This window comes from Diospyros lotus, chromosome 10 (genome assembly GCF_014633365.1).
Source record: "Diospyros lotus cultivar Yz01 chromosome 10, ASM1463336v1, whole genome shotgun sequence".
Classification (NCBI taxonomy): domain Eukaryota; kingdom Viridiplantae; phylum Streptophyta; class Magnoliopsida; order Ericales; family Ebenaceae; genus Diospyros; species Diospyros lotus.
Genome location: NC_068347.1, coordinates 2,330,481 through 2,345,576, shown reverse-complemented (window position 1 = coordinate 2,345,576; position 15,096 = coordinate 2,330,481). Strand labels below are relative to the sequence as shown.

Genomic DNA, 15,096 nt, shown 5'->3' with positions numbered 1-15,096 from the left:
ACATAACTCTTGATGATGGTTGGAGCCAATGACAGTCTGTCCAAAGCCGACTGCTTTCGGTCGCTGTTCTCTAGCTCGAGTACATCCAAAGTTTGCTCGACCATGGGCTTAGTCTCCTAGTTATCTTCTGATGGAGTCGAGCAAACCAGTACTTGATAATGCATAATCAATGACTTTTGAAATTCGTGTCTTTTGTCTTGAAGGTGAAATTGTTCACTCCGGACGCCCTTCACACCCGGCCCAACAAAACGTGGGAGGAGATTAATCATGGTGATCCAGCCGGACGCAGTGGTTAGACCCGAGCTCACCGCGCACAAGAAACTCTCCTCACTTTGGAGAGAGGTACCCCACACTGCCGCTTGCAAAACTTGATCCTTGATCTTGGTCCAAGATTCACCACGGAAGGCACTTTGTGCCCCCTTCTTGACCAATTGGGCTGCCCATGCGGGCGCCTTTTGTCTTTATATAGACGTATTGTGTAAGAGAGAAGAATTATGATTGTATTACATAAATAGTAAAATCCCAACTCATGTTTCAATTTAGACAAACACAAATCCTGTTTTGGGTCAAGATGAATCTAATGAAATAAGTCAAGCAATATCATACTCATACTGGATAACTTTAAAAAAAATATATTTTTGTGTAACAAAAAATGTCCTACCAACTCTCATTCTTTATTTAAACATGAATGGACTATATACATAAAGAAATGTATAATAGTACAAGTGTTATATTACTTAATCCGCATCAAGAGATTTTTATTTATTTTGAAATATTTATTAAATTTTACATCATTGTGTTTTAGAAAACATATAATCATACATGCTTCAAAAATGATAAAAAGAGTTAAATTTACTTGAAAAATCATAAATCAACTTTTAAATTACATGAAAATTACCTAAAACTAATTAAGTGTATGATTGGAGAAAATATTTATTTTAATGACAATAAAATAGTTTAATTATAATTAAATTTTATGTAATTTGTTTAATTATTTATATATTGTGTTAAGAATAATATTATATTATATTTACGTGTATAAGTAATATTACATATTTTAATTATATAATGACGTTATATTACTTAAATAAAAGAATATTACGTTTGACGCATGATGTAATACAATATATTATAATATTTTAAATTATTTCTCACACAAGGGCAATGATTACTATATTAGAAGAGTGCGTAAAGTGCGGGTACGAGGGAGTGAAATCGTAATTTTATCTCACGAGACATGTGATCGGTCTATAAATAATAGTCGACGAAAATGAAAAAAATCTTAATAAAAATAAAAAAATAGAGCAAAATCTCCCATGTTTCCTTCCTCTCGCGTTGGCTTCTCTTTCTCTTCCTCTCAACGGAGGAGAAATCCGGCATTGGATCAATTTCTCTCTCAAATCGCCGACGCCGACTCTGACGCTGGAGAGGAACGGGCGAACGTGGAGAGAGAGAGGGTAGGACGGAAACCCAGAAACCGAAGTTGTTTTGGTTCGAAGAAGCGACAAAGAATGCCGGCACAGAAGCGTCACTCGTCGTCGGAGAATTTTCTCCACGATGAGGACTCTCTGCAGCAGCACTGCCGCCGGAACAAGCAATCGCGGCGAGAAAAGGGCACTGAAGAGGATGCAGGTGGAGACCACGAAGAAGAGGAAGAAGACGAGGACGAGGAAGAGGAAGTGAAAGAAGAGCCAAAAGACCAAGACCCAGATGGAGAGGGTAATATATATAGATATATATATATATATGTACACATATATATGTGCGTGTTTTGTGCATCTTACTTTCTAAAGTTTCTTCCTTTTTAACGATCGATTTGGGTTCGGTTGTTGCTTATCAGATTCCGATGGAAGCCGTTCGTCTGACGACCCTGCGAAACTACCCGAGTAATCTCTTTCTCTGCTTTACTTTCCTTTTCTCCGATCAATTTGATCAATGTCTGTGTTATCTTAGCCGCTTCAGCTTTATTATGCTTTTCTAAGATAATTTCAGAGCATCGAGTATTTCGGATGTATTAAAATGATTTCCGGTTAAGATGAAGGCGGTTTCCATCTTAGTTTGACGTCTGGATTCTGATTGATTTAACGCAGGAGAGGTTCTTGCATGCCTTACTATGTTTGTGTGGCTAGTAGATTTGAAATCTGATTGTTTGGCTGTGCTTATCAGTTCGCGTGAAACTTTCTAAGTTGCTAAATTTTTTCGTCTTCATTTGGTCCGGGTAATGTTAGGCTTCTGGTAATATTTTTGTGAGAAGTTCATGTAAGTATGCAAATTTTTATATGAAAGTATTTGACCAACTGTTTTGAAGTGTCTCCATGCGATGCATTGGATTCACATGAAAGATCCAACTCGAATTATGCCTTCTTCATGCCTTTTTATACATTATAGTCTATCTCCTTATAAGAGCAGCTAGAACCCTTGATGCCCATGCATCTGCAACGTTGTTATGAATTATTGTTTGTTGTCCTGTCCTGTCAGTTCTATTCTGAGGCAGAGGGATTCTTCTTTGTTCTCCGTTTACTTAAATTCCTAACAATATTTTTGCTATTGCTGCATATTGTTTCTGCTAGATTGGGTAACTTTGCTTCTATCCTTATTGGCATGTGATTTTTGTTTCTGGATGATGCAGTTTGGCCTTGCTTACTAATAGAACTTGGCTTGCACATTCTTGGTGAAAGATTCACATGGTCGTGGATAAGTGAAACAATATTTTGGTTTATGTTCTCAAATGGTGGGGGGAAGCTTTCACTCCACTGACTTTAATGAGCTTGAGGATGTGATTGTTAGCATCCTAGTTTCATATAAATTTCCCCCCTCAATCAGACATGATTGGGTTGTACGCTCTGTTCAACAAGAAATCTTATTGTTTGCCTACTGCTATGCATGGTCAACAAGTTCTTCATATGCCTAGGACTAACTTGCGTAGAAAATTGCATAATTTTCTTGGTTAGACTGTTATAATCTTGTTACACGTCTGTATGTGTCATTGCTGAATCTCTGATCCAACATTTGTGGTTGGTGTCTTTTTTTTTGCTAAAAGTCAGTGAGTCCATGTGTAATAAGTTTCTTTTGTTTATTAAAAATTGATTTGGATTCTTAGAAGGGTGCTGGGTATAAAAGTTATAAGTTGATCTACAGTTGGCTGGTGGTGTTAAGACTTTAGATGAATATGTTGGTATCTCTTTTCATGTATACATGTTGCTTCCATAACTTCTTCAATTGACTCGGCTAGCCAGTACAATGATCTAGCCAAGACTTTTCTTTTTTTTTTTTAATTGATTCAGTAACTCTAATCCATTAAACTATACTCATCCATTTATATGACATTCTTTTATTACATATTTAAAGAGCAACTTTTTTACCTATGCACTTTCATGTTTGTGAGCATTATTTTAGTACTTGTGTGTAGAAATCCTTCCTATTTTAAAGTTTGAAGAGTATGGTTTTGTCTAGCTGCCCACTTTCATATGGCATTATTAGAAGCTTGTAAACATAAATTGATTCCACCATCAAGTTGGTTTCTTGGTTTGCAAATGGAATAGCCATGGTTCTGTGGCTGATAAAAATGTGTACCCTGAATGGTATTGCTTTCTTCAGTTTCTTTTGTTGTTTTGTGCTTCTACTAAACAACTAGTGAGGGAAGTAGAGATGCAACCTGCAAGTAACATAAGATCATATTTCATATGTGACCTACTTGATATGTTTAATGCCGATTCAAGTTTTGGTGCTCATGCTGCTTTCATAACTGGTCTAGTCTTCATTTTACCAAGTGCTAGGTGGCAAGGGTGTTTTGCTACTCTCAAATTTTCCTTAGCATATGGTTCAGTATTTATTAGAAAAGTTGTATTGCGACTTAAACACACACGATATGGAACCTTCACAAATAACAGTAAGGAGAGTTAAAATGCCTTACTGTTTTTTTTTTTTTCACAAATACGCTAGAAATGTTTTGCTTCTATAAAAACAACCTAAATAACATGTATATATGTACATATGCATGTGTGGAAATCCTTGGCTTGGACCCTGCTGTGCTGTGTTGTTTGGTATTGTTGTTTCTAAGGGCTTGTTTGGTATTGTTGTGCTGTGTTGTGAAAGCAGTGTTAATAAAAGCAGTGTTTGGTAATTGAGTATAGTGTTATGCATATTAATGCTAAGAGCAATAATAAGTGTGGGTCTCACTATAAGTTGCTTTCTTTTTATAAAAAGCAGTGGGTCCCTTGTTTTTGCTTTAAAGCAGTGGATCTTTTTAGTTTCTCTTCCTTTTGCTAACTCTCTGGCTTCTACCAAATCCAAAATAAGATCCTTCACATGACTAAAAAGATCTACCAAATACCAAGCTGGACCAATGCATGTTGAATTTTTTATCCCAAGGGATTTAGGAGAGCTTGCTAGGTGTCATCCATGTTATGCATCAACTTGAGAGAAGTTGAGCAATATTATAAATTGGGATTGCATTGGCTTGATTTGCCTAAACTTTATGGGGGATGAAATGAAGTCCTCTGATATCTTCTTCCTCTACTTAAAAACTGAGCAGCTAAATTGTTTTTGGAAGCTTATGAATTGTTTTTATGGCACACAACAACACATTTTTAAAATCTGGTTTTTATTTCCATCACTCCATTCTTGTGCAACCACACGGTTGCTCACTTGTTATTGGACAGACTTAAACCAAAGTGCACTAACACACTCAGAACCAGAGTGCAATGCACATTTATAATAGTGTCATGTACACGTAGCTAGACTTTTGAACTTGATCTCTTGAAATCTGAACTATGATACCATGGTCAGCTCTGGTGACTTTGTTTTTTCCTAAAGCTGTTTGACATGAATGAGAATGGTGGCTGGTGAGCGTTCACTCTACTAACTTTCTCTTTTTAAGTGGTGATGAAGACAGTAAAACAAGATGAACCATTCTCTCAGTAAAAGTACCATCATTACATTTTTTCTTCCTAGAAATTGTTCAATGGAGCAACCAAGGGAAATATGTGCAATTTCTCTTGTTCTCCAAGAGCTTAATGGTGCCTGATCTGTTTGATCAATTTGTATGTTATTGTTGTTGGGTTGTGATGTACTAACTTTCCATCTGTTTGCAGATGGATACTTGTTGAACTACCAGCCCTTCGTACCTATGTGCAATGTCCGATATGCTTAGGTATGGTTTCTATTCTCCTTTTACCATTTTGTGTAGGACATCATAATTGCAAATCTTTGTCAGTGTTTAATTTAAACATTTGTGTTTATGTTGAAAGGCACAAGTACAACTGTACAAGTCCCTCATTATTGACACTTTTATTGTTATTTTGTTATTGGAATTTCCTGCTAGGATGCTAGAACTGATCTTCCATTTTTTCCAATTCTTTTCTTTCCCACATTTTAATTTAAATTTGGCTTTGCATTCCATGGATGCGATTTGTAAATCTATACACCATGGAGACCCAACAGAAAGAGGCAAGCATAAGGAAGTAGTTAACCATGTTCCAATAATAAAATTCATGGTATCCAATGTCTTATCTGGTAAATAAGTAATACTTGACCATTACTGTTTCTTCTGGGAAATTTCCTAATTCATTAATGCAACTTTACAAGGTTTTTCTTGGTTAGAGTTCGTAAGTTATGTCACCATTAGTGCTGACTGCTTGTAATATAATAAACATAAGTTCCACATACTCCACTTTATCCTTATCTGAATCTCAAAGTGAATCCGGCTTACTTACCTACCCAAGTATATGCTGAGATTCAGATAAGCATATAGTCATGCTGCTGATCTAACTAGTAGGATGATGCTTATCCCATGGGGTTTTGGGTTGTATTGTTTTAACGATCCCGCATTTCAGTTTAAGTTATATTTCTGTTTTCAAGTGATAAATCTACTTGCAGCTTAGGTAATTCTTACATCTGTGGTTTTGATTAACCCATGTGACATATTTTGTGCATATTTTTTCATGAAGTAATGGAAAAGCCTGGTATGACTAGTTTATGTTTTTAGCCTTTGATGCTGGGATTTTATGGCTTTGTATCTTTGTTGGAATTTTAGGAACAGTATCTGTAACTACAGAGAGTATTTATGCAGTTTGATTGAATTTGTCTGCAGCTAGTAGAGAGGTGATATTTAGCTCACATCATTTGTCATGTTTAAGGAACTTCATTATTGGTTACGCCACATCTTTTAAGTCCATTGGCTTAACAAAGTCCTAGAAACAAGCAGCATTTATGCATTTATGGAATGATCGAAAGATTGCTTAGGTGGTAGGGAATTAGGCTTTACGAAGAGATCCTCAAATTCAGCCAAGAGTATATTAAGTAGGTGTAATTGGTGTACCTCCAAGTTGTTATGGCCCTGGGTGTTGATGGCCAGTTGTAACTCCCGTCCTGCTCCATACCTTCCTCTGTCACCTCCGTAGTCTGGATGGAGAATAGTTGGGCAACTTGGGCCCACTTGCTCTTAAACATCTTGTGAAGCTTTTTTTCTTATGATCATCTTACAAGTCCTTGTCTCCCTATTGCCAGTAAGTGTGAACTTCTTACCCTCCTTAAAAGTCACTTCCATCATGTTGAAATCAAAGCTTATTGGATTCACGTGTTTCATCCAATCCACCCCCAACACTACATCACAACCCCCTAGTTTAAGAAGCCTTAGGTCTGCCTCAAACAATTCCCCTTGCATCTCCCAGTAAAAACCTGCACAAGCTGAATTACTCAATACCTTATTGCTATTAGCAATAGTGACTGTCAATGGCTGTCAATAGCAATAGTTCTCGTGAGTCTACAATTTAGTTTCTTAGCTGTATTTTCATCCAGGAAACTGTGGGTACTCCACTGTCAATCAAAATCATAAGGCTACACTCCTGCACCTTCCCCTCAGCCTTAATAATCTTAGTATTGGCTAGCCCTTTGAGAGCAAGTAAGGAGATCTCCCCATTGTCCTCCCCTTCTAATCCCATCGGTTCTTCTATTTCCTCCTCTTCTACCATAATTCCATCCCCCCTTTCAAGCAAGAGCAACTGTCTCTTGCATTGGTGTCCCAAAAAGTAAGTAGCTGTCTCTTGCATTGGTGTCTTGGAAAGTTCCAGTCTCCACATTTGAAACACAACCTTGCCTGCCTTTTCTGTTCAATCATCCTCCCACCCTGCATTGCTATAGAGTTAGTAGGGGTAGGAGTCATCACCCCTTTTGATCCCTGGTTCACCCTGACCAATTCCTTGCCATACCCCTTATTTGCTTGTGATGTAGTTCCAATGATCATTCACTTCGATTGCTGTGTTGGTTTCTTCATTATTGCTTCCACCATTAACTCCTGCAGCCTAGCACTCTCGATTGCTTGTTCCACTGTTCCAAGTTGTAGCATCTTCATCATGGGTCTAAGCTCCTCACTCAACCCACTCATGAAGCTGGAAACAAAGTATGCTTCGGAGAGGGGTGGGTTGAGATTGAGCATGAGGGACTTCAATTCCTCAAATCGGGCTTGGTGTGACTATACTCCTTCTTACTTAAGTTTGTTAAACTCCTCTACGACATCCATCCTATTTTTGTCCCCAAATCTCTCACACAACTTATCTACAAATTCTTCCCATGGGCACTCCCCCCTTACCTTTGACCAACCTTGATACCAGGCATCCCCAACATCATTGAAATAGGCCGCTGCTAGAGCCACTCGGTACATTATACCATAGCCACCCGATACCAGGCATCACCAATTGAACATTTGTTCACACCTCCTCACCCACCACCATGGGTTAACCCCATCAAATGTAGGGATCTCTAATTTAAGCATTGGGAACCTCGATTGGTTTGGGACAATCAGTCCCTCTTGCTGTTGCTCCACTACAATCTCCTCTATCTTTGTTGAATCCACCTCAATTTCTGAGGGGTTGGCATTCACATTTCCTACTCCATGTTCGGTTAAGACTGGTTCTAACCTCTCTCTAGGAGGAAAATCAGGGGAGATTCTTACCTGATTCTGCTGGGTAAACATTACCATGAAACTTTGGAGCTGATATCGGATCTAGGTTCCCATCTCTTCTCTGATATGTGAGATCGCTCCATCTAACCTTTTTTCCAAGCCTTCCATGGAATTATCCATCTTCCTATCCATCGCCATGATCGCTTCATGGTTCTTGGTTGATCCGATCTCCAACAATTCCACTCAAGCTTGCATATCAGAAACAATGGAATTGAATTGTTGTAGTTGTGACTCCAAATTCTTCATCCATGTACCCTTTTCCATCAAAACTCCTCCAAATCATTGTCGGCCCAAGTTGTGCTCTGATACCAAGTTTGTTAGATCCCCGATCTAACGCCAAAATTCTCTATGATCAATGTGATAAGAGAATATTTAGTAAGGGAATGGGAGAAGTAGAGAGAGAGAGAGAGATGCCTCAAGCCGATGGGATCGGGTCTTTATATATTGAATCCCACACCTTACATCCCGACAAAACTGAAAACTACAATTACATATAGCCTCCTCTAGGTACAGCTCATAACCTTTATAACTACCCTCACATGTATGCCACCCCCCAAGCATTAGAATGTGACACTCAACTTGAAACCTTGGTTGGTTCCTCACAAGACAAAGGAAATATGACTATATTATTTTATGTGTCATGACCATGCTGTGTCATAATCTTTTCAAATTTACTGTGTCAATGTGCCTGTCTGTGTCTGTCTTCTACTTTTATTTGTGCTTCTTAGAATATGGCTTGTAAAGTGAGTTCCTAGATGCAAATTTTGAATGATCATTGTCATATTCTTCATAGGTATAATTCTTGAAAAACCTTTCTCTTTATACCTCTTTCTCTTTGTCAGCTACATGGGTACACATATATGCACTTATTGCCTTGCAGGTATGCAGGGTGATGTTGGCATTCTCCTTAGTGATTGGCCAACCAAAAGGGGAGTATGGGACATTTTCAGATGGCTACCAGGCGTGGTCAATCTGTAACCAACAAAATTGCAAATACATATGTTCCAAATGTGTATGCAACAGGTGGGATGGTAGCCATGTGGAAACACTTCAGCATCCTAGTGGGTTGGAGCTGAAATGAGAGAATTATTGGTCTAAGGGGCGTGTTTGTTGTGTGACTGTGTGCAGCATATGAGGATGATTGTGGATAGACACAAAGGCTGGTTTGGCTTGCACAAAGCTTAGGAAGGCTGAACAAGGATGATATGCAGGGTTACTGGGGAGCAAATCCTGATGGATGGTTAAGTAAAGGTTATATGCTAGCTACCTGAAAAGGCTGATTGGGGGCTGCCTGAAGCTGGTGCACCTGCAAGAAAGCTGTTAAGGAGAGCTGCCATTACACAATTAGTAAAGTAGGCTTGGAAAAGTTGGGGATACAAGGGTACTTAGACCTGTGCCTTTATAAAAGCTGCTATTGGGGATTTGGATGGGGGAAGGGGTCTGGAGTCCTGTCCATTGCCATTGCTAACTAAAAACTCATCCTGCAACTGGGCAAAGGAAAAAAAATAAATCCTGCAAGAAGAGTATTGGATTTAATGGTAGAGTTTGGAACGTATTTATTATGCATTACGTGTTATACTTCATGCAGGTATGGGCAACCAGTTGGATGCCACTCCCTTGCGCTTCTCAGGTCATAATATACTTCCTCATTGAATCAGTATTGCTATGTCTTTTCTAGTTGGTCTTCTCTAAGACTCCTTGCCATGCCATGAGGTGTTAACTTTTCCATCCTTGGTGTATTCTGGAGAGGTGGCTTGAAGAATTTCTTCTCATTATTTGTTTTGATTCATGCATTAGATCCTTTAGGCCTTATGGTGCTTCTGCCTATGCCTTGTCAGAACTTTCGGGTAGTAATTGCTGATAAATTTTAGGTATCTATCCTCTGGCCCATAGTTTTCCATCGAGGACCACATCTTTAGTGTGCTTCCCCATGTTTTCACGTCTATGAGCCTGCAGTTATAGTTTGGTTATATGTGGTGCATCCTCTACTTTTAAATGTACATAGTTATTAACTTTCTTCTTCTCATGGCTTAATGAACCTGTACTTGCCTTAGGTTTTAATTCTTTTCTGCTCTTCTCTAAAGGGTTCAGAGATTCTAATGCTGATTTTTGTGCTTTTTCTATTTGGTAATTGACTAATTGGCGCATTTATTGTCAGATTGATTTTGTTTGGGACTCCTGTAGATACCTTTTTCTTTGTTGATTTTGTGCTTGTTCTTTTGCTTGGTATTCATGATAAATATCAACTTTATAAAGTAATATCACCTTTTCCTTCTTTTTGGCAGGGATCATTAAGAAAACAAGGACTGTGATGGAATGCTTGCACCGCTTTTGCAGGGAGTGCATTGACAAATCAATGCGTTTGGGGTATGCAACTGTAATATTATGCCATTACTAGTAATTGATTCAGGAAACATTTGAACCTTGGATCATGATAAGAGAATGTTTAAGAGGTAATTCAAACCTACAATAATTATATTTTTGCTTAGGTTGATAATTGATTTTTTGTTACAGTAATAACGAGTGTCCTGCTTGCCGCACACATTGCGCCAGTCGGCGTTCTCTGAGAGATGATCCGCGATTTGATTCCTTGATTGAGATTCTATATGAAGATATTGAGAAATATGAGGAGGAGGTAGAAGTATATTCCTAATGCAGCCTTCATCGTTTGTTATGCACATTCTGCGTTTAATAAGAATTTTGCACTTTCTTTGTGATTTTTGGTTTTAGGAACTTGCTTTCCATGAAGATGAGAAGAATCGCAATAAGCAGGTGAGATATGAGGATAAGGTTTTCCTTGTTTTCAATGTGCCTGTCATTTGTGCTTGTACATCTGGACCATTCAGCTTGTCCATTGGCACTGCATCTGGGAAGCAGGAGTCCCTTAGAACTTATGATGCTTTCTCAATATAAATGCTATAATCATCAAGGTGGGCTTGAAAGGCAGTATGCGATGTATCTTCTTCACCTTGCCATCCATGCTGCCTGTTGTTTATCCAAATTCCATTTGATAAATGCTTTTGTGACCATCATCATAGATGCCTGACCTGCTAATTGCATGCTGTAAATTTCATTGTTCCATTAAATGGGAGTAGCGTAGTAAAAGAGATGCAGCATCTTCATCTTAATGTCTTATCATGTATGAGATATTAAATCACTGTTTCTATATCTCTGCAAGCAGCTTCCAGCCTAATTAAGTGCCTTGATAGAGAGGCCATCCTGATTGCAAAACATAATGGCAAACATCTAGTGATGCATGATATTAAGAAATGAAGCTTCACCATTGCTGGCTATGACTACTCTGTGTGTGTGTGTGTATTATATATATTATCCGCATATCATCTGTCTCAATGAAAAAATGATTCTTTCATTTAATCTAATTTTTGGAACAACCATCACTCGATCAAGTTCATATATTCTGTTGCATGCATTATAGAGATCAGGCTTAGTTTTCATTTACAATGTTGTAAGGCTACAATTTTCAGTCTTTTTTCCTGTGTCTGAATTTTGTCTTGGCTTGAGTGCTTTAACATGAATGTCTATGTACAGATTCAAGCATCGATTGCCCAAATTCTTCGACGACAATCTGAAGCACTGGTAACAAGGAGCAAAAAGCGTAAAGATAAACCATTACCAATCAATTATCGAAGGAGAAGAAGAATAACCAGGGGAACAGAACATGAAGGATCTGAAGACAATGAGGATGAGAATAATCATGATGGAAATAAGGATTCTTCTTCAAATGATGAACGGGGTACAGAAATCAAGCATAGGAGGTACAGGAGGAGGACAGGAGGTCAGTCCTCCCAGCCTTCTCCATCAGCTGCAACTTCAGAAGGTGGAGGTGTCGACGTTGATTTAGAAGCAAGTAGAGAAAGCAGGGGTACTTCCTCTGGGCCTGTTCGGAACCCAGAAATGCTTGCTTGGGGTGGAGGTGGTGCTAGGAGCAAGAGTGTCCGGAACACCCGAATAATGAAGCTAGCTAAGTACCTTGAAAACCTGAAGGAGAATGATGACAAGGTATGCTCATTTACTGGATTCTTTGCTTATTAGTCAGGAATTACCTATGAAATATGTCAACTGGGAAGTTTTCTTAAATTCTTAAGTTTTGATGCCATGATGTGCTTGTTTAGTTCTTGTGTTTCACGTACTTTCAGTTTCAATATCTTTGTATGGAAGACATTTTACAATTTCTGTATGACTTCACATTCTCTTCAATTTCGAGGTTCTTATTTGCAGCTAGATGTCCATCTTATGCTCATTTCCTTGGACCAACAACGAATGCCAGGTGTGCAGCAGCTACACCTCTATTGCTCGCCACTGTTTTCTGTTGAACACCTTAAAGAAGTGAGTATTCTCTCTGCTATGTTTCTGCATGATTTGGTAATTATGGGATATTGTTTCAGGATACTGAATACACTGAGTTCCTTTATTTTCCATGATGACGGTTTTCTAAAAGCTTTCTGGTGGTGCACTTCTCCACTTATCATATTGTTTATACCATGAATAAAAACAAAGAGACAATGTGACCCTTTAAACAAAAATTCTCTACATTCTCAAATGTGCCCTTATTTATTTCATGCCAAATATTTGACCCCACACACATAAAATCCCCAGAATGGAATAAACCTAATAAATCCCCAGAATGGAATAAACAAAGGCCCAAACATTTCAAGTCACTGAATAGTGGAGGACAAGATGGTTCGTGGATTCTTCATGACTTTTACGCATAAAGAAATATGGAAGACTATCTGTCTGTGCATCAAGTTAGCAATGGTAAGAATGGAACCAATGACAGCTGACTAGATGAAGGTGGCAACTCTAGGAGAAGCACTTGATTTCAAACAGTTTTCCAAGGAAAATAGAGACCCCTTTACCAGTAAGGGCACCATAAAAGGTGTAAAGAGTGAAATAGTGCTGTACCAATCTGTCCATTTCTTGCTCGGTCACTGGATAATGAGAAGCTAGCTACAAAGAGTGGACAGGGAACTCATTTTTGAGTCTCGGAAGTTGCACCTATATCCTGTACACCACACTCTTGAAAGGGCAGAGTGAAATGCACTCGGCCAGAACTGCCTCTCTACTAACATCCAGCCTTAATAAATCAGGATACTTCTTAGAGGCTGTGGCTGCACAAGTTACCCAATCAAAATCTAACCCTAATCCTACACCCAACTTTAACTTGGACAAATTTATAAAAGTTATCCCTACCCTTTAAGATAGCCCTTCACAGACCATCTATTGGGAAATAAATAGTTCCACTTTTACATCGATCCCCTAATTCACAACCATATTTGCTCAATGACTCTTCTACATATTATCTGCCTTACTAACAAACCAAATGAAATTTGAACTCGCTACCATAACCATCCCATAAAAAGCCCTTCTTAACTTCTCTATTGTATTAGGAATTGAAATGAGTCTCGTAGACAATAAAAATCCAAATTCTTGTGATCGTAACTTCTACAAATATCTGGTTTGCAAATAAGAACTTCAGGATCACTTCTCAATATTGAACCGAAGCACTAATTAGCCACACCAACTGTATCCAAAATTTGTCAACACCCAGCTAAGCCATTTTGGGACTCTCGAGTCTCGACACCAGTTGACGATTAACCAATCCATTTTAAGTCTAGTTATCAGCATCCTTGGGATAATCTTATAAATACCACCAATGAAGCTAGAACTCTTCTGTATTCTTAGTACAACTTTTTTCATTCTCTCCTCACTGACACTTTTAATGCTTGTATTTCCTTGAATTCCTTCTAACATGTGTTGCTTTTTTTTTTTTTTTTTATGTGTGATACTTTTATTATGCATAGTATGTTGCCAATAAGACACAATTGCCAGCTGGAGATATTGAGATACTACAAATCAAGAAGCAACCTGGTACTACTACTGGTCTGCAGTACACACTGGACCCTTCAACCGTTATGGAAAACAAAGTAGAGTACCAAACTTTGGGAGGGCAAGAGACTTTGGCAGCTCTCAAAGCTGACTGTGCTTTAAGTGGGAACTATTTGGTGCGTTTACAGTTCTCTTACATGCATATTTTTACATAGATGCACAAGTGTTGTTTATTATCAATTCGACCTCCCCTGGAAATCCTACCATTGCAGTAAAATGTCATAGGAATCTATGATCTTCTTAATATTTGATCCTGTATAGTCTTTCAAATTTTAAAATTTCTAGAAAAAACTTGATTTTGCCGTGTTGGCAGCTGCTCTGCTTGCTTGGTGTTTGTAAAGTCTTAAACTGCAACGGGCATTTTAATCATATTGAGTCTCTGGGAACTTTGTTACCCAAGTTCATTTTACTCGACTCTTTCCAAATGCTGTGGAAGAGAAACAAATTGCTTCTAATGGTGATTCAAACTACTAATTTGGGTTCTTTTGCATACCAAAATGTTTTACTTGTTCTTTGTTGTTTCAGGTTCTAGGATATAGGCTAAAGGATTAAGAAACTGCGCGTAAAGCCTGCTGGTGGCCTTGAGAAATTGCCCGACTGTTTGGAAAACAAGGTTGATGTAAATTTGATGCTGCTGATGGGATGCCTCGGCCATTTTCAGGCCTGATGAAAAGCTGCTATTTTGTTCTGTGTGTTGGATGTCAAAAATTATGCTGGGTTTCAGTAACATGACTCTGGGTTATGAACTCCTGCAACTACAAATAGGTATTGTTGTTTGTGTCATTGTGTGCAGTCTTCTGATACTCCCTATAGAGTTCTTTCTGTGGATCCTTTGAGTTTCTTTGGAAAATAGACGATGCTAGTTTTTTAACTAGAAATGCTCTCAAATGAGTCTTGCCAACTTTGTTTTATTAGAATTGAAACGTGTTTAATCTTTGTTCTGGTAATATTTGAGGTGGTAGTTTAGATGGTGATAAGTTGAATATATTACTTTGTGAGGTTGTAGTTGTGGGTTTATAAGTTCTACTTGGTTTGTAGTTGATGCGGTTTTCCACTCCATCATGTTATGTGGTGGGGTTAGTGCAGGCACTGCGTGTCCCTTATAGTTGCTGTGGAGCTCCGCTTGCCATGTAGTGGAGCTTTGCCTAGTTCATGTAGATGGGGTGGTTTGCATGTGTTCATGAGGATTAGTCGGACTGAAGGTCTGGATATCCCATGTTCAAAAAAAA

The 15,096-nt window shown here is 38.4% G+C and overlaps 1 protein-coding gene across 1 annotated transcript; it reads left to right on the top strand.

Annotated features, from left to right (window-relative positions):
- The first annotated feature begins 1,292 nt into the window (after window positions 1-1,292).
- On the top strand, window positions 1,293-14,852 carry LOC127811659 (putative E3 ubiquitin-protein ligase RING1a). Its single transcript, XM_052351722.1, has 10 exons — window positions 1,293-1,719; window positions 1,841-1,886; window positions 5,094-5,152; window positions 10,246-10,327; window positions 10,475-10,595; window positions 10,691-10,732; window positions 11,510-11,980; window positions 12,200-12,307; window positions 13,783-13,983; window positions 14,393-14,852. The coding sequence occupies exons 1-10, from the start codon at window positions 1,317-1,319 to the stop codon at window positions 14,417-14,419; spliced, it is 1,560 nt and encodes a 519-aa protein (XP_052207682.1). The 5' UTR covers window positions 1,293-1,316; the 3' UTR covers window positions 14,420-14,852.
- Window positions 14,853-15,096: the final 244 nt, after the last annotated feature.

What these genes read in the sequence shown, in the direction of transcription:
- LOC127811659 (XM_052351722.1), top strand. Translation starts at nt 1,317, where the DNA reads ATGTTTCCTTCCTCTCGCGTTGGCTTCTCTTTCTCTTCCTCTCAACGG. An exon ending in GACAAATCAATGCGTTTGGG is followed by an intron (nt 10,328 to 10,474) that starts GTATGCAACTGT and finishes TTTTTGTTACAG; the next exon opens with TAATAACGAGTGTCCTGCTT. An exon ending in CTTTAAGTGGGAACTATTTG is followed by an intron (nt 13,984 to 14,392) that starts GTGCGTTTACAG and finishes TTGTTGTTTCAG; the next exon opens with GTTCTAGGATATAGGCTAAA.